The sequence below is a fragment of the Lemur catta genome, chromosome 2 (genome assembly GCF_020740605.2).
Source record: "Lemur catta isolate mLemCat1 chromosome 2, mLemCat1.pri, whole genome shotgun sequence".
In the NCBI taxonomy this organism is placed as follows: Eukaryota; Metazoa; Chordata; class Mammalia; order Primates; family Lemuridae; genus Lemur; species Lemur catta.
Window position 1 is genome coordinate 27,394,945 of NC_059129.1, and position 21,736 is coordinate 27,416,680.

The window sequence follows — 21,736 nt, forward strand, 5'->3', positions numbered from 1 at the left end:
CCTGCTTTGGCTCCAGCAGCTTCCACCTTGGCCTTGTAGAGGCACTAGTTCCTTACAGTTGCCCCTGGGCAAGTGCACCCTCCCCACTGTGCAGACAGTGGGCTTGAGGTGAAGCAGGACTTGCCGGATCATGCCATGTGTCCCCGGCCCAGTTTCCCTGTCCCCAGGCCGCCACTACCAGTTCTGACCCTCTAATCCAGTCACTGCACCACTCCCAGAGAGTGCTTTCTTCTTTTATTGGGAAGCAGACACAGTGTGGGAAAGAGAACCCCGCTTGGTGAAAGCCAGGATGACAGCGGCCAGGGTCAGGGATGCCACCGCAGCCAGGCCTCCACCCAGCGCCATGGAGGAGCGAGGAGCAGCCCATCCTTCCATGTCATGGTCACTAGCTTCTGCCAGGAAGATCAGCGGCCCCACAGTGACATCTGCTTCATCTGCCACTGCAGGGGAGGGGGGAAGAAAAAAAAAAAAAAAAGAACACCTGAGGGTCACCTTAGTCCCTAACCAGGAATCAAGTTACCCTGCCTCAGGGGGCTGAGGTTGTGGATTGTCCTGACTGCCACACGTTATTCTCCCCATGTGCCACATTATGTCTGAGGCCTGGGATGATAGCTGAGCTACCCCGGCTGCCACTGGGTAGGGGGCTTGGAGCCCCTCCTACCCAGCCCCAAGATGGGTTTAGAAGGCCGGAAACTGCATTCTCCTGGGGGTAGACAGCCTGCACGGGGGACAGAGGGAGAGAATACCACCCTGAAGTGACAGCAGGTACCCAGGACTGAGCAGGGGCTGTTCTAGGACATACCGTGCCTGCGTTTGCGGGAAGGAGACTTGGGCCCTGGGCTCATGACACGGGGCTGTGTCCTGGAGTGGCCTGGAATGCCACAGTCACCCTTGTTGCAGCAGTCACAGATGTCAGCAGTGCCTTCTACTGGGGACCAGCTGGGAAGGAAAGACAGGCAGCTTAGGCTTTTGTCGTCTGCAGGAAGCTGTTTGGTGCAGTATGTTGGGGGGAACAGACACACCTGTTGGAAGGCTTGCGGAAGGAACAGGCTTTGTTGAGTTGGTTCGGGTCCTGGTCAGCCAGAGTGACCTTCAGATGACAGGTGATATATACCTGGAAGTAATAACAGTTGTTTCTAGGCTGTGCCAGGGAGTTTAAGCTTGTTTCCAGATAACCCTTTGAAGGCAGGGAGGGAAGAGCTCTCTGAAGTGGTCCAGACATTTACTTGCCCAAAGTTGCAGAGCAGGCAGCAAGTCTCGTTCTAGACTGGAAACCATACCTTTATCCCATTTCCCAAACTTGCCTGATTACTGAGCATGTTCCACCCGGGCTTGTGAAGTCAGAACCTCTGATGTAACTAGAGGGAACATTGCGAAATGACCCCACCTACCCTCAAGTGACAGAGGTGGTGGACACCTTACTAGCAGGCAGCTTGGCTGGGCTTCCAAGATTGCACCTGACTAGTTGACAAGCCACTCTTCCTGTCAGATGTGGTTATTGGGTATTGCCTCTTTCAGCTGAGGAGAGGGGACAAGTTGGTTCTGTGACCTGAGGTCCTCAGGCTCACTGAGGTCTTTTAGACTAGCTCCTTTGGAGCTCCCATCTCAGATTTGGGAGTCAGCTTTCTGGTTGTTTCCTTGGGCAAGCTTCCCTGACCCTCTTCTTCCTTAGGCACATGCCCCCATCAGTCTGTCTGTCCCAGATCAGGCTCCTATGTCACCTGTCCGTGATGTGAGAACAGGACAACCCCAGGCTGGTGCCCTGGCACAGCCCCAGGTCCTGGGAAATGCTGCCTGCCCACTCTCATTTAACAAGTGCTAAGGGAAGGTGACACAAGGCCCTGCTGGAAACAGGGCCCTGTGTCCAGCTGGGCTGTCAGCTGTCCTCAGCCCTCTAGTCCCAAACGGGCCGATATCCGACCACCCAGGGAGGGGTCACTTTGGCAGAGCTAGGGTTCGGTGTGGTCCTGGCCTGTTGCCAGGTACAGTTTCCCTTCGTGTTCTAGGCAGGGCTTCAGTGTCTCCCTGCTCAACTCTGGAAGCACATGGAAATCCCATCAAAGCTGCAGCTTCCTGCAGAGCCACGAGCTTTGGCTACCACCTAGCGGCCAAATGTACCGGCAGGGAAGCCACTTTCGAAGCCATTTAAATTCAGACCTTTCAAGAAGCCAGAATGTTCTTGGGCTGCCTGTTCTGTCCACCTGCCCTGCAAGAGAAAGTGGTCTAGGCCCTTTAGAGCCCATATCCCAGGAAGGAGGAAGGCTTTTGTCTTTAGCTTCTTCCAGTACATTCTTGTGCTAACCGGAACCTAAAAATCCCTGGGTGTTTCCCCTGTCACTCTTGACTAAGATCATTCCTTCTCCTTTGAGCCTCGGGCCAGTCTGCCGAGGGGGGAGCCCTCTGAGGGCTCAGACCACCTTCCGAGCTGTGTTGTCTTCTGGTCCTCGTTACCTCTCGGTCCCTGGAGATACAGAAGGCAGCTCCGTTTGCACCTGTACTGACGGCTACTCTTCCATGAAGACTTACCCCTATCCTCCTGCCGACTGGACCACCTCTGAAGTCAACATCGACTCTACCCCACCAGGATCTTCTACCTTAGGACCCACAGGTCACTGATCAGGGACCAGGCCTTTCTCCAAGTCTGTCCTTTCTCCCCAGCCCCATTCAACCTAGGACCTGCCATCAAGAGCTTCGGGCCATCTTATCTTAGATTCTTGCCCCTCCTGCCATCTGCTAATCTGCATTGGATTTTCTCTTCTCACAAGGCTGCTGGAAGAGGTAGGGCTGCGTCCATGCAGTCTCCTCCAAACTCCTATTTCACCTCTTAGCACTGCCCAGCCATGCAAGCCTCTGCTTCAGGGGTTTCCAAACCCAGCTGTTTACTAGAATCACCTGGGAGCTTACGTGGCTTTTGATGCATTTCCAAGTAAAGCAAAATGGTCTAGTGGATGGATAATAGAGTGCTAATGGTAGAACCCAGATAGTAGGCACATAGGTGCTTGCTATAAAACTCAAGATTTATTGTGTTGAAAAAAGGTGATGCCAGTATCCCAATTAAGTGAATATATAGGATTATCTACAAACACCAGTAGTTGATTTTTTCCAGGTGATGAAGATAGAGCCAGCATTGACAGACACCTGTTTTAGTGACTTCTTTCTGACCAGCTATTCTCAGCTTCACTATGCCCCCACTCCCATCTCAGAGTTTAAAAGTGACTTTTTACTCCCGAGAGCCTACCCACTTTCTGGCTAGCAATCAGTCCTGCCACCTGTGCTTCCCACCCCTGCTCAGCCATCAGGAACAGTCTGCATTTTATTCCCTCCTCCTCCAGTCCCCTTAGTTTCAACTTGGGCTTTCTAGCTTGGTGGTTGTCAAGGTGGGGCCCCGGATCGGTAGTACCAACGTCACCTGGACGCTTGTTAGGAATGCAGATTCTAGGCTCCACGCTGGACCTGAGGGTGGGGCCCAGCAGTCTGTTTCAGCAAGCCCTCCAGGTGACGCAGCCTTCAGAATCACTGGCCTTGCCCATGGTCAAGTTGGGGAGAGGCTACCCTGTTTAGGAAGTTCATACCTGCTTTCTTTGTCCCTGGAGACAACTTCTAGGAAGACTGACACCTGCTTTTTGTCAATTCCTTCATTCAACTCAACCGGGTTCTGGCCCTGCTGACCTCACCAAGGACAAGGTCAGCAACTGGTCATGAGCCCAGCAGTTGTTGGTCTTATCTGAGCTGTCAAGCTAGATCTCCCAGGTCCGTGTTTTCCTGGTCTTTCCCGTTTCTAGGACCCCCGATTCTCCCCACCCTGTGTTTTCTACCCACCCCCTTAGGGGTTTTGTGTCACTCATCCTTCTCCTTGAAGGCCTCGCTGAAGACCAAAGCTTTATCTACAAGTAGGTTTGCTGTGTTACAGGGACAGAGCCATCAGTCACTTGCTCAAGGAGAGAGCAAGGGAGTGACCCCAGTAGGATAAGACGACCAAAATCTCAGCCTCATTCCAGGTTATTAAAAGGAGCTCTTACCACGTTTCTGGAGTTGTTAACGAAGCTGAACACATCCACTGTGAACTGGAGAGTGTCTGGCCCGGGTCTGGGGGCCTTGAACGCAGAGGAGCCATCGGAGAGACCATCGACAAGACAACTTGGAAGAGAACGAGTGAAGGATGGTGTTAGAAGGCCAGCAGGTGGCTCTAGGGCTACCTGGATAGGAAGGTTCCCTAGGAAGGGAGCCCAGCCCTCACCCGTGGAAGTCCACGATGGTGTGGTAAGGGGAGGCGTGCCGGTCTGGTGTCGGCGTGGCCACACAGTGGTCCACGAACAGCCGCAGTGGCACGTGGCTGCCGGTGTCGATTTCTGCCTGGAGGTGAGCCGTGTCTCCCAGGTGGAAGGTGGGGGACCGCTTCTCAGTGCTCCAGTTCTCTGGAAGAGATGGCCAGGGGTTCGAGACTGCCCAGCGCTTCCCCCGAAGCTGCCCGGCCCAGCCCTCCCTGCTTACCCTCCATCAGGCGCAGGGAGAAAGCCAGCTTCTCCTCCGAGAGCACCGTGGTCCTGAAGGGCACCCAGGTGGGCAGGATGGCCTGGCTGCTCACATTGCCCTGCCTGGGAGGAGAACCGCAGCTGCCCACACCTGCCCCGGGGCACACCCCACCCGGGCCCCCATGGGTGGGGGCATCTCTTTCCACCCCCTTGCAGAGCCTGCAGCTGTGCCCCAGCCGGGCAGCTGGACAGACAGTCCCCTTTGCACTCCTGAACTTCTGCACCTGTGCGTGGCCCAGCCATGACGACATCTGGGCTGCGGCGTGAAGACAAGTACATCTGATGTTAGAAGTTTGGTTTCTAGACCAAGACCTGTTCCTTGTTAACTTTAGCCCTGGAGGCTCAGATTCGGGGTCTGAGGCAGCAGCCCCCGCACGGCACCCTGCAGTGTGGTGGCTCTGCCCAGGCACACCGGCTCCTGCCTTGTGTCCTGGGGTCAGCGCCACCCACTTCGCCTCTCTGACCTCCTCCCAGACTGGTTCAAGGGCAGGGACTAAAGCCCACACACCCTGCGTGTGCCCGGCACCGGACCCAGCATTGTCTTAGAGACACGGTCACTCTCCTTCCACTTCGGTGCCTGAATTCGCAGGCACATGTTTGATGTGCCGGGGCTGCAGGGCCACCAGGAAAGAGCAGGTGGCCACAGCACAGCTCAGAGCCCAGAACCTACCACAGCACTAAGGAAAGGCTGCTTCTGAGCTCCCAGGAGGGCCTGGGCTGGCACAGCACCACCCAAGGCTGGGCAGCTCTGCAGCTTCCACTGAGACAGTTGGGCCCCTGATGCGTTTCTGGGGATCAGACTAGACTCAGCAGGCCCCCCTTAACCCCACCCAGGGCTGGAGGAATAGCACAGCCACAGGGACTTCCACCCCTCACAGCTGCTGCCCTTAGCTGACCCACCTGCCCACAGCCACGGCCGAGTGGCCCCTGCACCAGTGGCTGTACCCCCCACCCCCACTGACCTGGGGTAGCGGCACTCGATGGGAATCTCAGCACGGTTGGTCCTGAGGATGGACAGGTTCCCCACGGGGCGGGGGTCGTGCAGCAGGAAGGTGCTGTACACCAGGGAATCGGCAGTCACCTGGAGGACAGGTGAGAGGTTAACCTTACCAGTGTCACCTGCTCCAGGTGTGCCCAACCCGCAAGAGGGTACAACCAGCAGCCCGCTGGGGGCCGCAAGAGCACAGGCTGTGCTGCTGGCAGTGAGGAGGGCCCGGCCAGGTCCTCCCTCTGCACCGCAGTGCCCTCGCCCGAGACGCTGACAGCACCACGGGGGTCTAGCTCAGCCACGCAGACACCGGGGGCATCAGGACGTGCACCCCCTTCTCCCGCACCCCCCCCCCAGTACATACACAATTTGCTTCAAGGGAGGCCTGGGGCCAAGAAAGCCCCAGAAGCAGCCAGAAAGTGCCAGGAACTTTAACTTATTACACAGCAGTTAGCATTTATCACCCTCTGACCTATTCCGAAGCCCACTTCACGGGAGAGACCGGCTGCGTGAGGCAACGAGAGAGGTTCTTAGCTTCCGGTTGGTTGCAGGCAGAGGGGTCTGCCTAGGGGACCCCACCTGGGGCCCAGGTGGTCTCCTGGCCCTGCCCTGATTCAGTCTCCAGGGCACAGTCCTAGATCTATTAGCAAATGCGCCAAACAGGACCAGCAGCATGGTCTGTGAAGCCCCCTGTTCAAAAGTTAGTATGGATTTCAGACCAGCGCCCCGCAGGACAGCACAGGCGGCAGGGCTAGGAAGCCTGCCCTGGTGCCAGGTGATTTTTATTGGGCAAGATCGGGAACCACTGCAGAGAGGGGGCTTGCCGGGCTTTGCTCTACATTGGAGTCACCTGGGATCCTCAAAGATCCCCATGGCTGGCTCCCACGCCCATCTGATTTAGTGTGGGGTACAGCTGAGACAGGATGTTTTAGAAGCTCCCCAGGTGATTCTAATGTATAAGGCTTGGGAGTTACTAAGCTCAAATTATTCTTCACATAATTCCTGCAGCTCTCTGGCCTCCATCCCTAGGGAAACAAAGGCCCTGAGTCCTCAAGGTGAGCTCTAGGGACCACACCTAAGACCAGAGCTCCAGCTGGAGGGCGTTGGGGCTGGATTTGCCCTTGCCCCAGCCAAGCTACTGAGTCTACTGCCAGGGGAGCAGGAGCCAGGGCTCCACATCGGGGGACAAGACAGTCCCTCCATGGAGCAACAGGAACGTGGTTCAGGGGATCAGGGATGAGCTGGGGGGCTGCGTGCCTAGCCCTGCACTGCTGGAAGGGCCTCGTTGCAGTCTCAGTATCCACTCCTCACTGGCCTGGTAGGGGGTGTCTGACCGGGATTGCCCGAGGTCTCTTACTGCACCTGCTTCCCAGTTAACCCCCTGGAGCTGCCCCAAGGGACTCAGCTGAAGCCTGTAAAGTCTTCAACACAAACGTTAATGTTGTGCGCCCCCCACACCACTTTTAGTCAAAGCTTCAAGCCATTGAACATGAATGAGGGAGGCTAAGATCCTAGGGTGTTTCCTGTGATAATTACTTCTGAGCTTTCTAAGATATCAAAAGTCTGTCTCTTCAGAACGAGTTTCTGATGCCCCAAGCAAATGCCTGGGCTACCCTCTAGGGCTGTGCTATCGCCCACACCTGTGTGTGTCACAAACCCACAGGAGTCACAGTGGCGGTGTCTGGTCTGGCTCAGTGCACGCTGACACCTCAGGACTCTATGCTGCCTGCCCAATTTCAGCAGCCAGAGACAGGAACTGTCCCCTGCCCAGGTCCCCAGCTTCAGGCCTCAGCCACGCCACCTCCCTGCCCAACCCTACCTCCCACAGGCTCCGTAGCCACACTCCCTGTCACCAGCCACCTCAAACATCCTCCCACCAAAGCTGGGGGCCCCACGCCTCACCTGCAGGCTGTTGCCACACTCGTGTAGCCCAACCTCGAACCTGACCACGTTATCCGTGTCCGCAGAGACCAGGGGCTGACAGGCCTCAGGGCCCAGGGTGAGGTCAGCAGGTCTGACCAGCTTCCCGGTGCCAAAAAGGTCTTTGCTGACAGTGACCAACAGCTGGGCCTCCAGACACTCCACAGTCACGGGCGGTGCGGAGGGGGTAGGGCGGCTGGCTCCCTGCTGCAGGAGCCAGAGGGGCTGGGGGTAGCACAGCTCTGTGCCGCCCCAGAGCAGGAAGCAGATGAAGAGCCCGTAGCTCAGCCCCATGATGCCTGCGCAGTGGTGGGTAGCCACCACTCCGCTATCTTATACCCCCTGGCATGCCCCCACCTGCCTCCCTTCCCCAGTCCAGCGGCATCAACGACACCTGGGAGCTCGTTAGAGATATAAACTTCAGCCCTTACCCCAGGCCGACTGAATCAGGACCTGGTTTTCAACTTGGAAATCCCCAAGTGATCCATATTCACGTTAAAGTTTGCAAAGCATGGGCTGGCAGCCTCACCAGACAGTTTCTCACCCCTTCCCCGTCCGTCCTGCCCTCCATGCCCGCCCTTTGCTGGCCCTGCCCTTAGGCAGCTCACAGCTCAGGGCTGTGCTATCGCCCACACCTGTGTGTGTCATAAACCCACAGGAGTCACAGTGGCGGTGTGTGGTCTGGCTCAATGCACACTGACACCTCGGGACTCTACGCTGCCTGCCCTATTTCAGCAGCCAGAGGCAGGAATTGCCCCCTGCCCAGGTCCCCAGGGCCAGCTTTGGGCCTCAGCCACGTCACCTCCCTGTCCAACCCACCCCCCACAGGCTCTGTGGCCACACTCCCTGTCACCAGTCACCTTGCACATCCTCCCACGCTGGGAGAGCGGTCACAGGTCTGTGGTTCAGGAGAAAGGCCATTTTATTGAAGGGCGGGGAGGGTTAGATCAGAGATGGCAGGGAGCTCACTCCAAGTGCAAGAACAAGGAGGAGGTACCCGTTAGGAGACAAGAGGAATTTTATGGGCCTCTGCCCAATATTATGGGAGAGGGGGTTGGGGATGGAGGGATGGGAGGTCAGTTCAGGCAGAGGCAGCTGTGTGGACAGAGGTGAAGAAAGGGTACTGGGGGGAAGAGGGGCTGGGGCAATGCCCGTGGAGCTCAGAACTGCCGAAGCCTCAGGTCCCTGGGGGCTAGAGTGGCAGTTTAGGAGGCTGGGGAGGTGGGCAGGGCAGGGTCCTGAAGGTGCCAGGCTGAGATGCTGGACTTTGCCCTGGGGATGAGGGTGGCCAGGGAAGGGTATGGAACCAGGTGAATGAGCTGCTCAGCTCTGGCTGGAAATGTAGGGCAGAACTAAAACAATATTTTAGTTTATGTGATGGTGACTTGTTTTTGCTTTTAGCTAACAGCCAAATTCCGCTTCTGTAAACAAGGCTTGCTTGCTTAACGCTTGGTTATGATAAGAGCTAAAAACATGCTCCAATGTAAAAAAAAAACAACTGCAAGTAACTTCCTAATAAAAAGACCAAGGCCAAGGCGTCACCAGCGCATGAACAGCTTGCGCAGGGAGTATGCGTATGTTCCTGGAGCCCTGGGGAGGGGGGCGAAATCTCTTATCTACAACGGGCTCCAGGAAAGAGTATAAAAGACATGCACCCCCGCTGTGTGGGGTCCTTGCCCATGAAAGAGACCACTGCGTTGGTGCTCGGGGCTTGGACCCTAGCTCGAGCTAGTAAATAAAACTCCTTTGCCTTTTGCAGCCTCAGTGACTCTGTCATTCTGTTCCCGGGGCCGAGGGAAACCGGCTCTAACAGGAAGAAGGACTGACGACAAGAGTCAGGAGTCTACTGCAACAGTCCAGGCAGGAGATGGTGAAGGACTGACAGGCACAGCACTCACTGGTGGCCTGCTCTGTGCCGGTGCCCAGGTGAAACTCCTTTGGGAGAGCAGGAAGTATACAAAAATCAATAGCATTTAATTCCTAGGGGCAGTTGTGTACCTTCATGTGCAAATGTTTTCTTCTAAAGTAATCGAACCATACATTTAAGTTGCCTGGCATTTTTGTTTTGAATACTACTCTGGTTTACTTGTTGGAAAGTAAATAAATGGGGGGAAGAGATGACTCCCCCAATTTCCTCTGATGGACGTGGGTGGGGCAGGCCTGCCGGCAGAGGGAACCAGGTGGGAGCTCAGAGCTCAGGGCCTTTGTGTGCGTGTTACCCACAGCTGTGTGGCTGACAGTGCTGGAGATAGAGTGCTCTGAGCTGTGGATGGGACACCAGGGCCTCTTGGAAGCTTCTTATCACTCCTATCCCTCTAACCTCCCAGAGGGCTTCAGACAAACAAGATGGGAAGAAATCAGTGCGTGATTCCGAGGAACAAGGCATGTACCGGTGGGGTGGGGATGGGAGAGTCTGCATGCACATGGAGTGTATGGATGGGGCCTGTGGTCTCCTTTTTTGGGAAGGAGGACCAGAGAGAGACCCCTGGGTGGAAGTGCGGTGGCCAGTCTAGTCCCAGCCCATCCTAGATTCTAGGTTTTTTGCATTTTTCTGAAATGTGCTGCCCCTGGTGGCCAGAATGCACCAACAGTGTGAAAGTCCACCCAAAGCCTTTTCCTTAAAACTTCTTAGAGGGGCGGGGTGGGGCAAAAAAAAAAAAACTTCTTAGAGCCCAGGTATCGATTGCTAAATATCGTACTATTCCCCTCTAAAAGCCGGACCCAGGGCTCCTTGGAGAAATGGCTGATTTTGAATTAGGACCAGGAAAGTACAAGGTAAACCTGGAACATCTTTTTATGCCGAAAAAAAAAAAATGCTCACAAAGTGATCGGGACATGACCAGACAACACAGGAGCCAGTTGGAGCGGGGGTCCCATTGGCCAAACTGGGGACAACTGTGCATCAAAATAAATGATGGCAATAATGGACCACACGTGGAATAAAATAAGAATCCAAATCTTTCAGACACCACTTAAGCCATGTCATCAAAGTTAACATAACCATTAGTGGGATAAACTGACACCATGTGACTCCCGGTGGGGGGCAGTGGGGAGGACCCCAAGTCACTTCTGTGGGATTCCTGCCAACACTCCTAAGCTGAATCTAATCATGGGGAGCCGTCAGCCAAGCAATTCTACAAAGCATCTGGCCTCTACTCTCCAATAGTGTGAAGAATGAAAGAAAAAGGCTAAAGATCAAAGTAAATGGGTGTGGCATGACTGTGACAACTAAACGCTCAACCCTGATTGGCTCCTGGAACTGGGGAGGGAAGGCTGCGGTAGAGGACAGAATAGGGACAACTAGCACGTTCTTTCCAAATGTCACTCTTGTATACACTACTAGCTGCCAGGCATCAAGTATGCGCTAACGAAAAAAGCAGACATGGCCCCTAACTCACCAAGTTCATAGACTAACGGGACCTTACCTATGTTACCTGCCATAACAAAGACCACAAACTCGGTGGCTTAAACAACAGAAATGTATCGTCTCACAGTTCTGAAGGCTAAATGTCTGGAATCAAGGTGGCCCCAGGGCCACACTCCCTCTGAAACCTATAGGTGAGAGTCCTTCCTTACCTCTTCTAGTGTCTGGGTTTGCCGCACTTGCTGGCATTCCTTGGCTTGTGGGTGCATCACTCCAGTCTCTGCCTCTGTTGTCACACGGTCATCTTCTCCCTGTGTGTTTCTTCTCCTCTTCTTTTTTTTTTTTGAGACAGAATCTTACTCTGTCGACCCAGGTAGAGCATAGCTCACTGCAACCTCAAACTCCTGGGCTCAAGTGATCCTCCTGCCTCGGTCTCCTGAGTAGCTGGGACTGCAGGTGTACACAACAACACCTGGCTAATTTTTCTATTTTTGGTAGAGACGGGGTCTCGCTCTTGCTCAGGCTGGTCTCGAACTCCTGACTTCAAGCGATCCTCCCACCTTGGCCTCCCAGAGTGCTGGGGTTACAGGCATGAGCCATGGCGAATGGCCTCCTTCTCCTCTTCTTATAAGGACACCAGTCATATTGGATTAAGTGCCCACCCTATTCTAGTATGACCTTAGCTTAACTAATTACATTTACAATGACCCTATTCCCAAATAGAAGTCACATTCTGAGGTACTGGGAATTAGGGCTTCAACAAACAGATTTTAGGGGAACAAAATTCAGCCCATAGGAGCAGCTCCATTCTGCATGTGAGGACACTGTAGCTCTGAGGAGGTAAGTGGAAGTTGGGTGCCTGCTGTGACTTAGAACGGAGTAGGTGTGTGATACACCTTGGAGTCTCGCAGGGTCCTGTGGCTACACCACACTTCCCCGTCTTGGCCCGGAGCGACTGGAAGCGCTCCCCGTCTCACAGGACACAGAGACATCAGACAAATGCAGCCCGCTCTCAGAGGGCCTTGGTGGCAGTGGGTCGGCACCGGGTGCAGTCGGGGCACAGGAGAGCCTTCTTGGAGGAGGCAACCCCAGCTGAAGCCTAGAGGAGAGGCGGCAGTTGACCTGGTGGACCGGCTGAGTGACCCCTCCGAGGGGGACGAGAGATGGCGCATGGAGGAAACTGCAAGCAGGACATTTCCTGTGGCTGCAACAGAAAGCAGAAACAGGCCAGGGACACATGGGCCAAGTCAGTGAGGGACAGATGGTGCAAGACCTGAAGTCAGACAATTTGTAGTTGATCTGGAGGGTGGGGACCCCAAAGGACAGAGTGTGATCAGTCTTCAGCAATGACAGGATGGAGGGAGAGATGTTCCCTGCCTGCCAGTGGAAGGGGACATTAGGGAATGTAACTCAAGGCTGGGAAGGTGATGACACCCCGTTAGCACGAAAGGTTAACCTTCCCACTGGGAAGGGTGGGGTTGCCTTCTCCTTCTCTCCCAAGACTTTCCTCTCTTCCAACCTCAGGAGCTGAAGCCTTGGACAATTGATGCTTCAACCGTACACTGCACACAGGAGGGTGTGGGCCCCGGGGCTGGGGTGACAGGGACTAAATAGATCGAAGGGCTGTGCTGGCATGGGGCCGGGAGGGCTCAGGGAAGAGGATGTGGCCATATCCTCTGCCATCTGTGGGTATGGACGTGTCACAGTGAGACCTGGGACAAAGGCCCCATGACCGTGTGCCTTTCTTGAGGTCAAGGTGCACAGACTGCATTGCTTGAACCAGAAGGAAAGGGCCAGGTGAACACTTTGCAGGAGACTAGGTGTGCACTTGACTGGCTGGTGCTTACACCACCTGCTCATCCTCTGCAGTCAGGGCTGTGGCTCTGGGGTCCATAGGAGGATCAGACTGTTTGAACAGGATTGTGGGGGTGGTGAGTGATGGGCACTGCTACTTTGGAGAAAGTGGCCAGGAAAGGACATTCTGAGGAGGTGATATTTGTGCAGAAATTTGAATGAGGTAAGGGAGGGAGTCATGAAAATATCTGGGGGAAGAGAGCTCCAGGCCCAAGAAACTGCAAATGCAAAGGCCCTGGGGCAGCAGCAGGTTCAGTATGTTCCAGGAATGGCCAGGAGGCCAGTGTGGCTGAGGCAGAATGAGTGAGAGAGGGAGGGGGGGAGGTGAGTGCTGAGAGGCAGCTGCGGCCAATTCCCGAAGGGCCTTGTGGCCTTTCACTCTAATGGGAAGTTGAGAGCAGGTGAGAAACAGGATGTGACTTACCTTTCAAAAGCATGCCCTGGTCACTGCACAAGAACACATCTAGACGGGCAGGCATGGAAACAAGGACACCAGTTAGGGGGCGGTCCAGGCAGGATATGACGGTGGTGTGCGTTAGAGCAGGGTCTCGCAACCCGGCACTGTTGACACTTTAGGCTAGATGATTCTTTGTGGTGGGGGCTGCTCTGTACCCTAGAGGATGTTTAGCAGCATCTACCCACTAGACGCCAGTAGCATTGCCCCTTCCCCAGTCGTGACAACCAAAAGTGCTCCCAGATGTTGCCAAATATCCCCTTGGGGACAAAATCACCCACTGAGAAATGTCTTACTATATTAGACAGACATTGCGGGAGAGAAAAGAAGTCAGGCTCTGAGTGTATCTTGAAGGCTGGGCTGAGAAGACTTGGTGATGAAATAGATGCTGCTAGTGGGATGCAAGAAAAAGCAGAATTAATAATTACTTGAATGGAGAAACAACGGGGCACGTGCATACAATGGAATGTTACTCAGCATTAAGAAGGAAGGAAATTCTGACACATAGTACAACACAGATGAACCTCGGGGACATTATGGTGAGTGAAATAAGCCAGTCATGAAAAGACAAATATTGTTTTATATGATTCCATTTATATGAGTTTCCTAGACTTGTCTAATTCACAGAGGCGGAAAGTAGAAAGGTGGGTGCCAGGGGCTGGGGAAGGGGAAAATGGAGAGTCGTTTAGTGGGTACAGAGTTTAGCTTTGTAAGATGCTATGGTCTGAATGTTTGTGTTCCCCTAAAATTCCTATCTTGAAATGTAATCACCAATGCGATGGTATTAGAAGGTGGGCCTTTAGGAGGTGACTGGGTCCTGAGAGCAGAGCCCTCAGAAATGGAATTAGCATCCTGATACGAGGACCAAGGGAGCATGTTTGCTCCTTCCACCATGTGAGCACACAGTGAGAGGATGGCAGTCTATGAACCAGAAATCGGGCCCTCACCGGATACTGAACATACATTCGCCTTTCACCGGATACTGAACATACATTCGCCTTGATCTTGGACTGCCCAGCCTCCAGAATCATGAGAAATAAATCTCCATTGTTCATAAGCTACCTAGTTTATGGTATTTTGTTATAGCAGCCTGAACAAACTAAGACACACGATGAAAAGTTTTTGAATATTAGTTGCACAACAATATGCAAATACTTAACACCACTGAACTATACACTTAAAATGGTTAAGATGGTGAATTTTGTGTTATGTATGTATGTTTTCCCACAAACATAAAATTTAAAAACATAAAGACATTGCAGTCAAGCAAAAAAAAAAAGCAAAAAAAAAAAAAAGCAATTTTCTGGCCAGAAGGGTCTGCCTGGTTCTCAGAATGTGGCAGATGCTACCAGAAGGTTCCTCTGAGTCTTGGTTGGTGGACACGGGAGCTCTTTCCCTTGGGAAGGTTCCTCCTTGGCAGCCCTTGGGCCTGCTGCTTCTGAAAGAAAGTGCTGGACAAACACAGTGGCCCCTGGCTCTGGTCCCAGGAAACTCTCCTTCACCCCGGTGCTTCGCAGAGCACGTTCCTTGCAGTTGTCTACAGAAAGGCCAAAGAAGGAAGCTTCTGTGACTCAAAGGGGAAGTATTTGGCACTCTTCTTCTACCCTCTGGATTTCACTTTCGTGTGTTCTGTGGAAGCTGCATTTATGGGTAATGCCAATGAATTTCACAATGCGACTTTCATTTTATAACACCGGGTCTCAAGTGAATGACCACATCGCCATCTTACCTAGATAAACACACCATGGAACAAGGGAGATGGAGGCGCTCTCGTCAGATTTATGGAAACAAATTTCCCAAGGATATGGAGAGTGCTTAGAAGGTGCCTGGTCGTGCAGGAGGAGGTCTTTTCGTCACTGACCTAAATGAAGTCATCAAAACACTTGAGTGTTACTGGCCCCCCGGGGCGGAAGTGCTGAAGAGGCTCACATCCCATAATGTGGAAGCCCGGTGGCAACTCACCCACCACACACCAGATTTCCCCACTCTCCCGCCAACCTCAGCTGCTCCTGAAGCATCTTTGAGAAGGTAAATCAGTAAATCAACCCTGGGCACCTGCAGCTTCTCATACCAGGAAAAGCCACTTGTCAGAATCCATTTTTCACACCTCAAGGTGGTGATTTAGAGAAATGCTAAAAAGTTTTATTTTGAAATCATTATAGATTCACCGGAAGTTGCAAGGAAATGTATCGGGAAGTCCCGGGTACCCCCCCCCAGTTTCCCTCAATGATGACATCTTATATAATTACAATATCGAAAGCAGGAACTTGGCATTGATACAATATGTATGTATGGCTCTGTTATTTTATCATATGCAATCAAGACACAAAACTATTCCACGATCATGAAGACCTCTGTTGTGCTACCACTTCATAATCACACCTACCCCATTCCAGTCCACAATCCCTAAACCCTGCACATCACTAATCTGTTTTCCATCTCTTCAATTTAATCATTTCAAGGACATTGTATAAATGGAATCAACAGTGAGTGACCTTTAGAGACTAGCTTTTTTCACTCAGAATAATGCCCCTGAGATCCATCCAAGTTGCTGCATGTACCCATAGTTATTCCTTTTTATGAGAAGTCACCCATGGCATGGGTTATGTGCTGTGGCTTGTTTACCCATTTACCTACTATAGGACATTTTGATCGTTTGCAGTTTTGGCTATTACACAGAAAGCTGCTGTGAACATTCATGTGCAGGTTTTTGTGCACATGTAAGTTATCATTTCTCTGGGATAAATGCCTAGGAGTACAACTGCTGGGTCATGTGGTAAGTGTTTGTTTAGTTTTTTAAGAAACTGCCCAACTATTTTCCAGAGCGACGGGGCCATTTTGCACTCCCATCAGTGATATATGAGGAGTCCAGGTTCTCCACATTTTCATTAGTATTTGGTATTGTCATTATTTTCCCTCACAACCATTCTGGTAGGTGTGTGGTGACACCTTTTTTTTTTTTTTTTTTTTTTGAGACAAGGTCTCGCTCTGTCGGCCAGGCTAGAGTGCACTGGTGTCATCATGGCTCACTGCAGCCTCAATGTTTTGGGCTCAAGAAATCCTCCTGCCTCAGTCTCCCAAGTAGCTGGGACTACAGGTGTGCACCACTGCGCCCAGCTAATTTTTCAATTTTTGGTAGAGATGGAGTCTTGCTATGTTGCTCATGCTGGTTTCAAACTCCTGGCCTCAAGCGATCCTCTCTCCTCTGCCTCCCATAGTGCTGGGATTACAGGTGGGAGCCACCACGCCTGGCCTCATTGTGGCCTTAATTTGCATCTCCCCATGGTTAATGATGTTGAACTTCTTTTCATGCTCATTTGCCATCTGTGTGTCCCCTTTGATGAAGTGTTTCTTCATGTCTTGCCCATTGACTAATTGTATTGATTTTTTTTTTAATGTTAAATTTTTTTTTTTTTTTTTTGAGACAGAGTCTCACTCTGTTGCCCGGGGCTAGAGTGCTGTGGCATCAACCTAGCTCACAGCAACCTCAAACTCCTGGGCTCAAGTAATCCTCCTGCCTCAGCCTCCCGAGTAGCTGGAACTACAGGCACACACCACCATGCCCGGCTCATTTTTTTATATATTTTTAGTTGTCCAGCTAATTGCTTTCTATTTTTTTAGTAGAGATGGGGTCTCGCTCTTGCTCAGGCTGGTCTCAAACTCCTGAGCTCAAATGATCTGCCTGCCTCGGCCTCCCAGAGTGCTAGGATTACAGGTATGAGCCACTGCACCTGGCCTAATGTTAAGTTTTGAGAGTTCTTTATATTCTAGAAGGAATTTATCTATTCACATAGGTGTTCTATATATACAGTGATCTATTACTGAGCTATAAAAAGGAACAGAGTATTAATACATGCTACAACATGGATGAACCTTGAAAACATGCTAAGGGAAAGGATCCAGACACAAGAGGCCACATATGGTATGATTCCATTTATGTGAAATGTCCAGAATAGGCAAATCCACCGAGATAGAACATAAATTAGTGGCTACCAGAGGTTGGGGTGAGGGGGAATAGGGAGTGACTACTAATGGGCACAGGTTTCTTTTGGGGGTAATAAAAATATTCTGGAATTAGATAACGGTGTTGGTTGTACAACCCTCTGAGTATACTAAAAATCAACATATTTTGAGCTTGTCCCAGGTCTCCTAGAAAGGGAGTGTGGGGATGGAGAGGGCAGCCCAGGACAGGGCACAGGGCTCCTTCCACCTGCCAGTGATGCTTTGCAATGGGTAAGTGACTGAATTTGGGCCAAGAACACTTGAGGGGTGGCCAGGCACGGTGGCTCATGCCTGTAATCCTAGCACTCTAGGAGTCCAAAGTGGGGGATCGTTTAAGCTCAGGAGTTCCAGACCAGCCTGAGCAAGAGTGAGACCCCATCTCTACTAAAAATAGAAAAAATTAGCCGGGTGCATGGTGGTGCACACCTGTAGTCCCAGCTACTTGGGAGGCTGAGGCAGGAGGATCACTTGAGCTCAGGAGTTTGAGGCTGCAGTGAGCTATGATGATGCCACTGCACTCTAGCCTGGGTGACAGTGCAAAACTCTGTCTTAAAAAAAAAAAGACTTGAGGCGATGTTTGTTGGGGGTTTTCTGGGAAAGTCTTCCTAGCTTTTAAAAAGGGATATACAGCCATGTGTAGCTCTGTGTGCCTATAATCCCAGCTACATGGGAGGCTGAGGCATGAGAATCACTTGAGCCCAGGAGTTCAAGACCAGCCTGGGCAATATAGTGAGACCCTGTTGCTAAAAAAAAAAAGGGGGGGGGGGAGGACACAAAGTAGGTATGTCCTCCCTTTTCTGGCTCTGACCATTGTCATACACATGAGTTTCTTAGAATCAAGGCTGCCATCTTGAGTCACGAGGGAAGCCAGCCAAGAGGAAAAGCCAACCTGCTGATGACCGACAATGGCAAATGCCCCATAGGAGAGACCTGGTCCCTGATGATATCATCATTTCTATGAATCAACCACTCCATTTATCTCTGGGCATCTTGTTTAGAGTGATAAAAATTCTGCTTTTTGAGCTACTTTGTGTAATGTTGGGGGGAGCTGTGTAGCCCCCTCCCCTGCTACAAACCCCTCTGCCCTAAACAGTGAGTCAGCTCTACTTTTCTGTTTGAACAAACACCTGGCCTCACCAAGCGCAGCCACATCCTATGACTGGCAGCACACCCAGCCCCCACACTGTCTACCCGACCCTAAAAACATCCTATTACAGCCCCAGAGACATCCTACTTACTAAAAACTTAATAATCCATTTAAACAAACACCTAAAAAACAAATCCCCCTCCACTTATACCCCTCACCACATATAAATACCCTTACCGCAGTCCCAAACAACTACAACTTCCCAAACCCCTAATTTCTCCCAAGACACAAAAACCTCACCCAGGTCTCTCCCTTAAAACTCATTACCCTCACCCTAAAACACTCCAACAAAACCTCTTTACTTAACCCTTTCAACTCTACTCATCTTTCTTTCTCTAACACCAACCATCCAAAAACCTTACACTTTGATCTGTGTTTTCTGTTATTTGCAGTCCAAAGCATTGTAACTGATAGGGTACCAAAGGCAGCTGAGATATCAAGTAACACAAGGACTATGGCAGAAACTGTAGTTGTCCCTGGTATCTGTTCTTCCTTTGTAGGCAGCAAAAGAATTTGTAGCTGGGCTATGGTTATAAGAATAAGTTATAGTCATGAAGTATGAGCAAAGGAATGTGGTTATGACCTCTAATAGAAGGAGTGTGTCCTCTGTTTCTCCCTTCCTTCCCTTTTCATTGGCCGAATGTTTGTGTCCTCCTAAAATTCATATGTTGAATTGAATATATATTCTGTGAGTATATTTGGCAACAGGGCCTTTAGGAAATAATTAAGGTCAAATGAGGCCATAAGGGTGGGGCCCTGATCCAGTAGGATTAGTGTCCTTATAAGAAGAGACATCAGAGAGCTAGCTTGTTCTCTCTCTCTCTCTCCCCCTCCCTCCCTCTGCCATGTGAGGGCTCAGCAGGCAGCCATCTACAAGCCAGGAAAAGGACCCTCATCAGGAACTGAACCCTGCCAGAACCTTGATCTTAGATTTTCCAGTCTCCAAAACCATGAGGAAATAAATTTCTGTTGTTTAAGCCACACAGGCAGTGGTATTTTGTATAGTAGCCTGAGCAGACTAATACCAGGGCTGAAGTAAGAGTATGACGGTGGAGGCTGGGGCAGCCATCTTGGCCCATGAGGAGGAAGCCCTGTGTTAAGGATGGCTTGAGCAACTAAGGAGAAGGGATGCAGGTCCTTAACAATCATGAACTGTCATACCAGTTCCAGATCTCCTACCAGGACTTGTGGGTCAGAGAGAGAAATAAATTTGGATTTTGTTTAAGCCCTGGATATTTTTTGGTGGGTTATACTATTGTTCAGCAAATATTCACTCTCTCCCCTCTTCTCCTGTGTGGGAGGGGTATGCTTCCCCTGACTTACTGAGAGACAAGAGTGGCCATGTGACTTTAATTAGACAATGAAACATGAGCAGATTGAGTACATGTCATGCCCAAACAGAGGCTTTCAGTATGCTTCTGTGGTTTGTCTTTGTCTTTGGGGTTTGTGCCTGCCATGATGGAAGGACTATACCCCAGGTAACTGCTGCCCCTTTAGCCTGAGTCCTAGAATATGAGCCACATAGAGCACACCCAAACCACACCCAGAGCCTGAAAGAGATCCAACCAGCGAATGTGAAGAGCCATGGGAGAAAAGTGTTTGTTGTAAACCACTGTGATTTGGGGGCTGTTTGTTATGCATGTTCTCACAGCAAAAGCTGACCAATACACGTGCCCTCTGTTCTAACATCAGGGCCTGTATCCTAACCAAACTAAGGAATGAAAAATGTCCCTTGAATCTCATGACATGGAGGTCACTGGTGATCTCAGCAAGTTGCCACCATGCCCTGGTGAGGACTGCAGGCAGATTGGGGTCGGCTGGGTAGTGGGCAGGGGAGAGGAAATGGGATGTGTGTGCAGACAGCTCTTTGGAGAAGTTTGGCTGCAATGGGGAGGACAGAGGAGGGATAGACACTCGCCGAAGAGGGAAGCAGAGTCTCATGACAACCGTGGAGATACCCAGCTCACATCTCCCTTCCAGAAAGAACTGGTGGAAGATCTGTGAGGAGCACAGTCAGCTGGCAGCCTCCAGCTGTGGCACCTTTGGGGTCTCCTGCAGCGTCCGAGCCAAGGCCACCTTCTTCCTGGGCAACCCAGCCAGGCGGGGAAGGATGAAACCTCATCTTGACCAAGGTCCCCAAGGTGTGAGGTAGGTGCAGGCTGGAGGGGTCAACCTTGGAGCTGGGGGCCGAGGCAGGTATCACAAGGCTCTCGGAGGGCTCTGGGGTCAGCTGGGATTTGAGGTCCATGAGGAGCAGGAGCAGGGGCCTTCTGCCTCGCTCCTGGGCTGGGCGGCAGAGGTAGAGTGGAGGTGAGCACTGGGTAGGGATGCAAGGGCCTGGCCATGTCTGCCCTGAGGATCCAGCCGACACAGGGGAAGAGGGGTTTTTGCTGCTTTTTGCTTTTATTGAGAGAGACAAGAGCATGCTTAGAAGGCTAATGCGAAAAATCCAGCTGGGAAAAGGCAGTTGAATGAGGGACAGATGTGCAGACGGAGCGAAGCTTCCTAAGGGGGAGAAGGAATGGAGTCTGCACTGCACGGGGCAGCTTCCCCAGGCTAGGGGAGGACAGAGGCTCCTACAGTGTAGGTTTGGTGTCAGGGTGATGCGACCTCCCTTCGGAGTTTTCTTTTTCCAAAAAGAGAGAAGATCAGGCCTGGGAGTTGAGAACCTAAGTCCCATAGGGCCCGTGGGCTGTGTCACTTGTTTTCCTCTCTTGGCCTCTGTCTTCCCACCTGTACCAGACATAAAAAGCTTGGACTAGGGCCAGCCTCAGTGGCTCACATCTGTAATCCTAGCACTTTGGGAGGCCAAGGCAGGAGCATTGCTTGAGGCCAGGAGTTCGAGACCAACCTAAGCAAGAGCAAGACCTGGTCTCTGCAAAAAATAGAAAAAATTAGCCAGTGTGCTGGCGTGTGTCTGTAGGATCGCTTAAGCCCAGGAGTGTGAGGTTGCAGTGAGCTATGATGATGCCATTGCACTCTAGCCCAGTGACAGAGCGAGACCCTGTCTTGAAAAAAAAAAAAAAACAAAAAAAAACACCTTAGACTAGACCACACTTGTTCCCAAACTTGTGTGATCTCCCCCAGGAACTTTTCAAAAATACACTTTCAGGGGGACTCAAACCCTGAATTGCTGGATTGGAATACCTGGGACAGGAATCTATGTGTATTTAAAAATCACCCCCGCCCCCTGGGATGACGAGAATGCATAGCCAGGTTTGGGAACTGCCCTGCAAGGGCTCTAAGGGGCCCTACTCCACATTCCTGGTAGGGTCTCTGGGAGCTGTCTGTCCTTACACTCACAGGACAGGGGCTGATCTGACCTGGGGGGTCAGTGTCCCAGCAGCCTGACAAGTGGGTGGCCCCTAGGCCGGGAGGTGGGGGGAGGCCCAGAGAGTTTGTGATTCCAGAGAGAAGATGCTGGCGGAATCCCAGCACAACACTTTACCGTAGCTCCAAACTACAGAATGAGCCA

At 51.8% G+C, this 21,736-nt stretch overlaps 1 protein-coding gene across 2 annotated transcripts; it reads right to left on the bottom strand.

The window, feature by feature from the left end:
* Window positions 1-217: 217 nt before the first annotated feature.
* Window positions 218-11,121, bottom strand: ZP3 (zona pellucida glycoprotein 3). 2 transcript variants are annotated; one of them, XM_045543076.1, is made up of 8 exons: window positions 11,017-11,121; window positions 5,495-5,613; window positions 4,492-4,595; window positions 4,238-4,415; window positions 4,020-4,137; window positions 1,023-1,114; window positions 803-939; window positions 218-440 (listed from the first exon to the last, which is right to left on the bottom strand). In XM_045543076.1, the coding sequence occupies exons 1-8, from the start codon at window positions 11,071-11,073 to the stop codon at window positions 235-237; spliced, it is 1,011 nt and encodes a 336-aa protein (XP_045399032.1). In that variant the 5' UTR covers window positions 11,074-11,121; the 3' UTR covers window positions 218-234. The 2 variants fall into 2 exon arrangements, with proteins under 2 accessions (XP_045399032.1, XP_045399033.1); XM_045543077.1 differs by lacking the exon at window positions 11,017-11,121 and adding an exon at window positions 7,423-7,833.
* Between the last annotated feature and the right edge of the window lie 10,615 nt (window positions 11,122-21,736).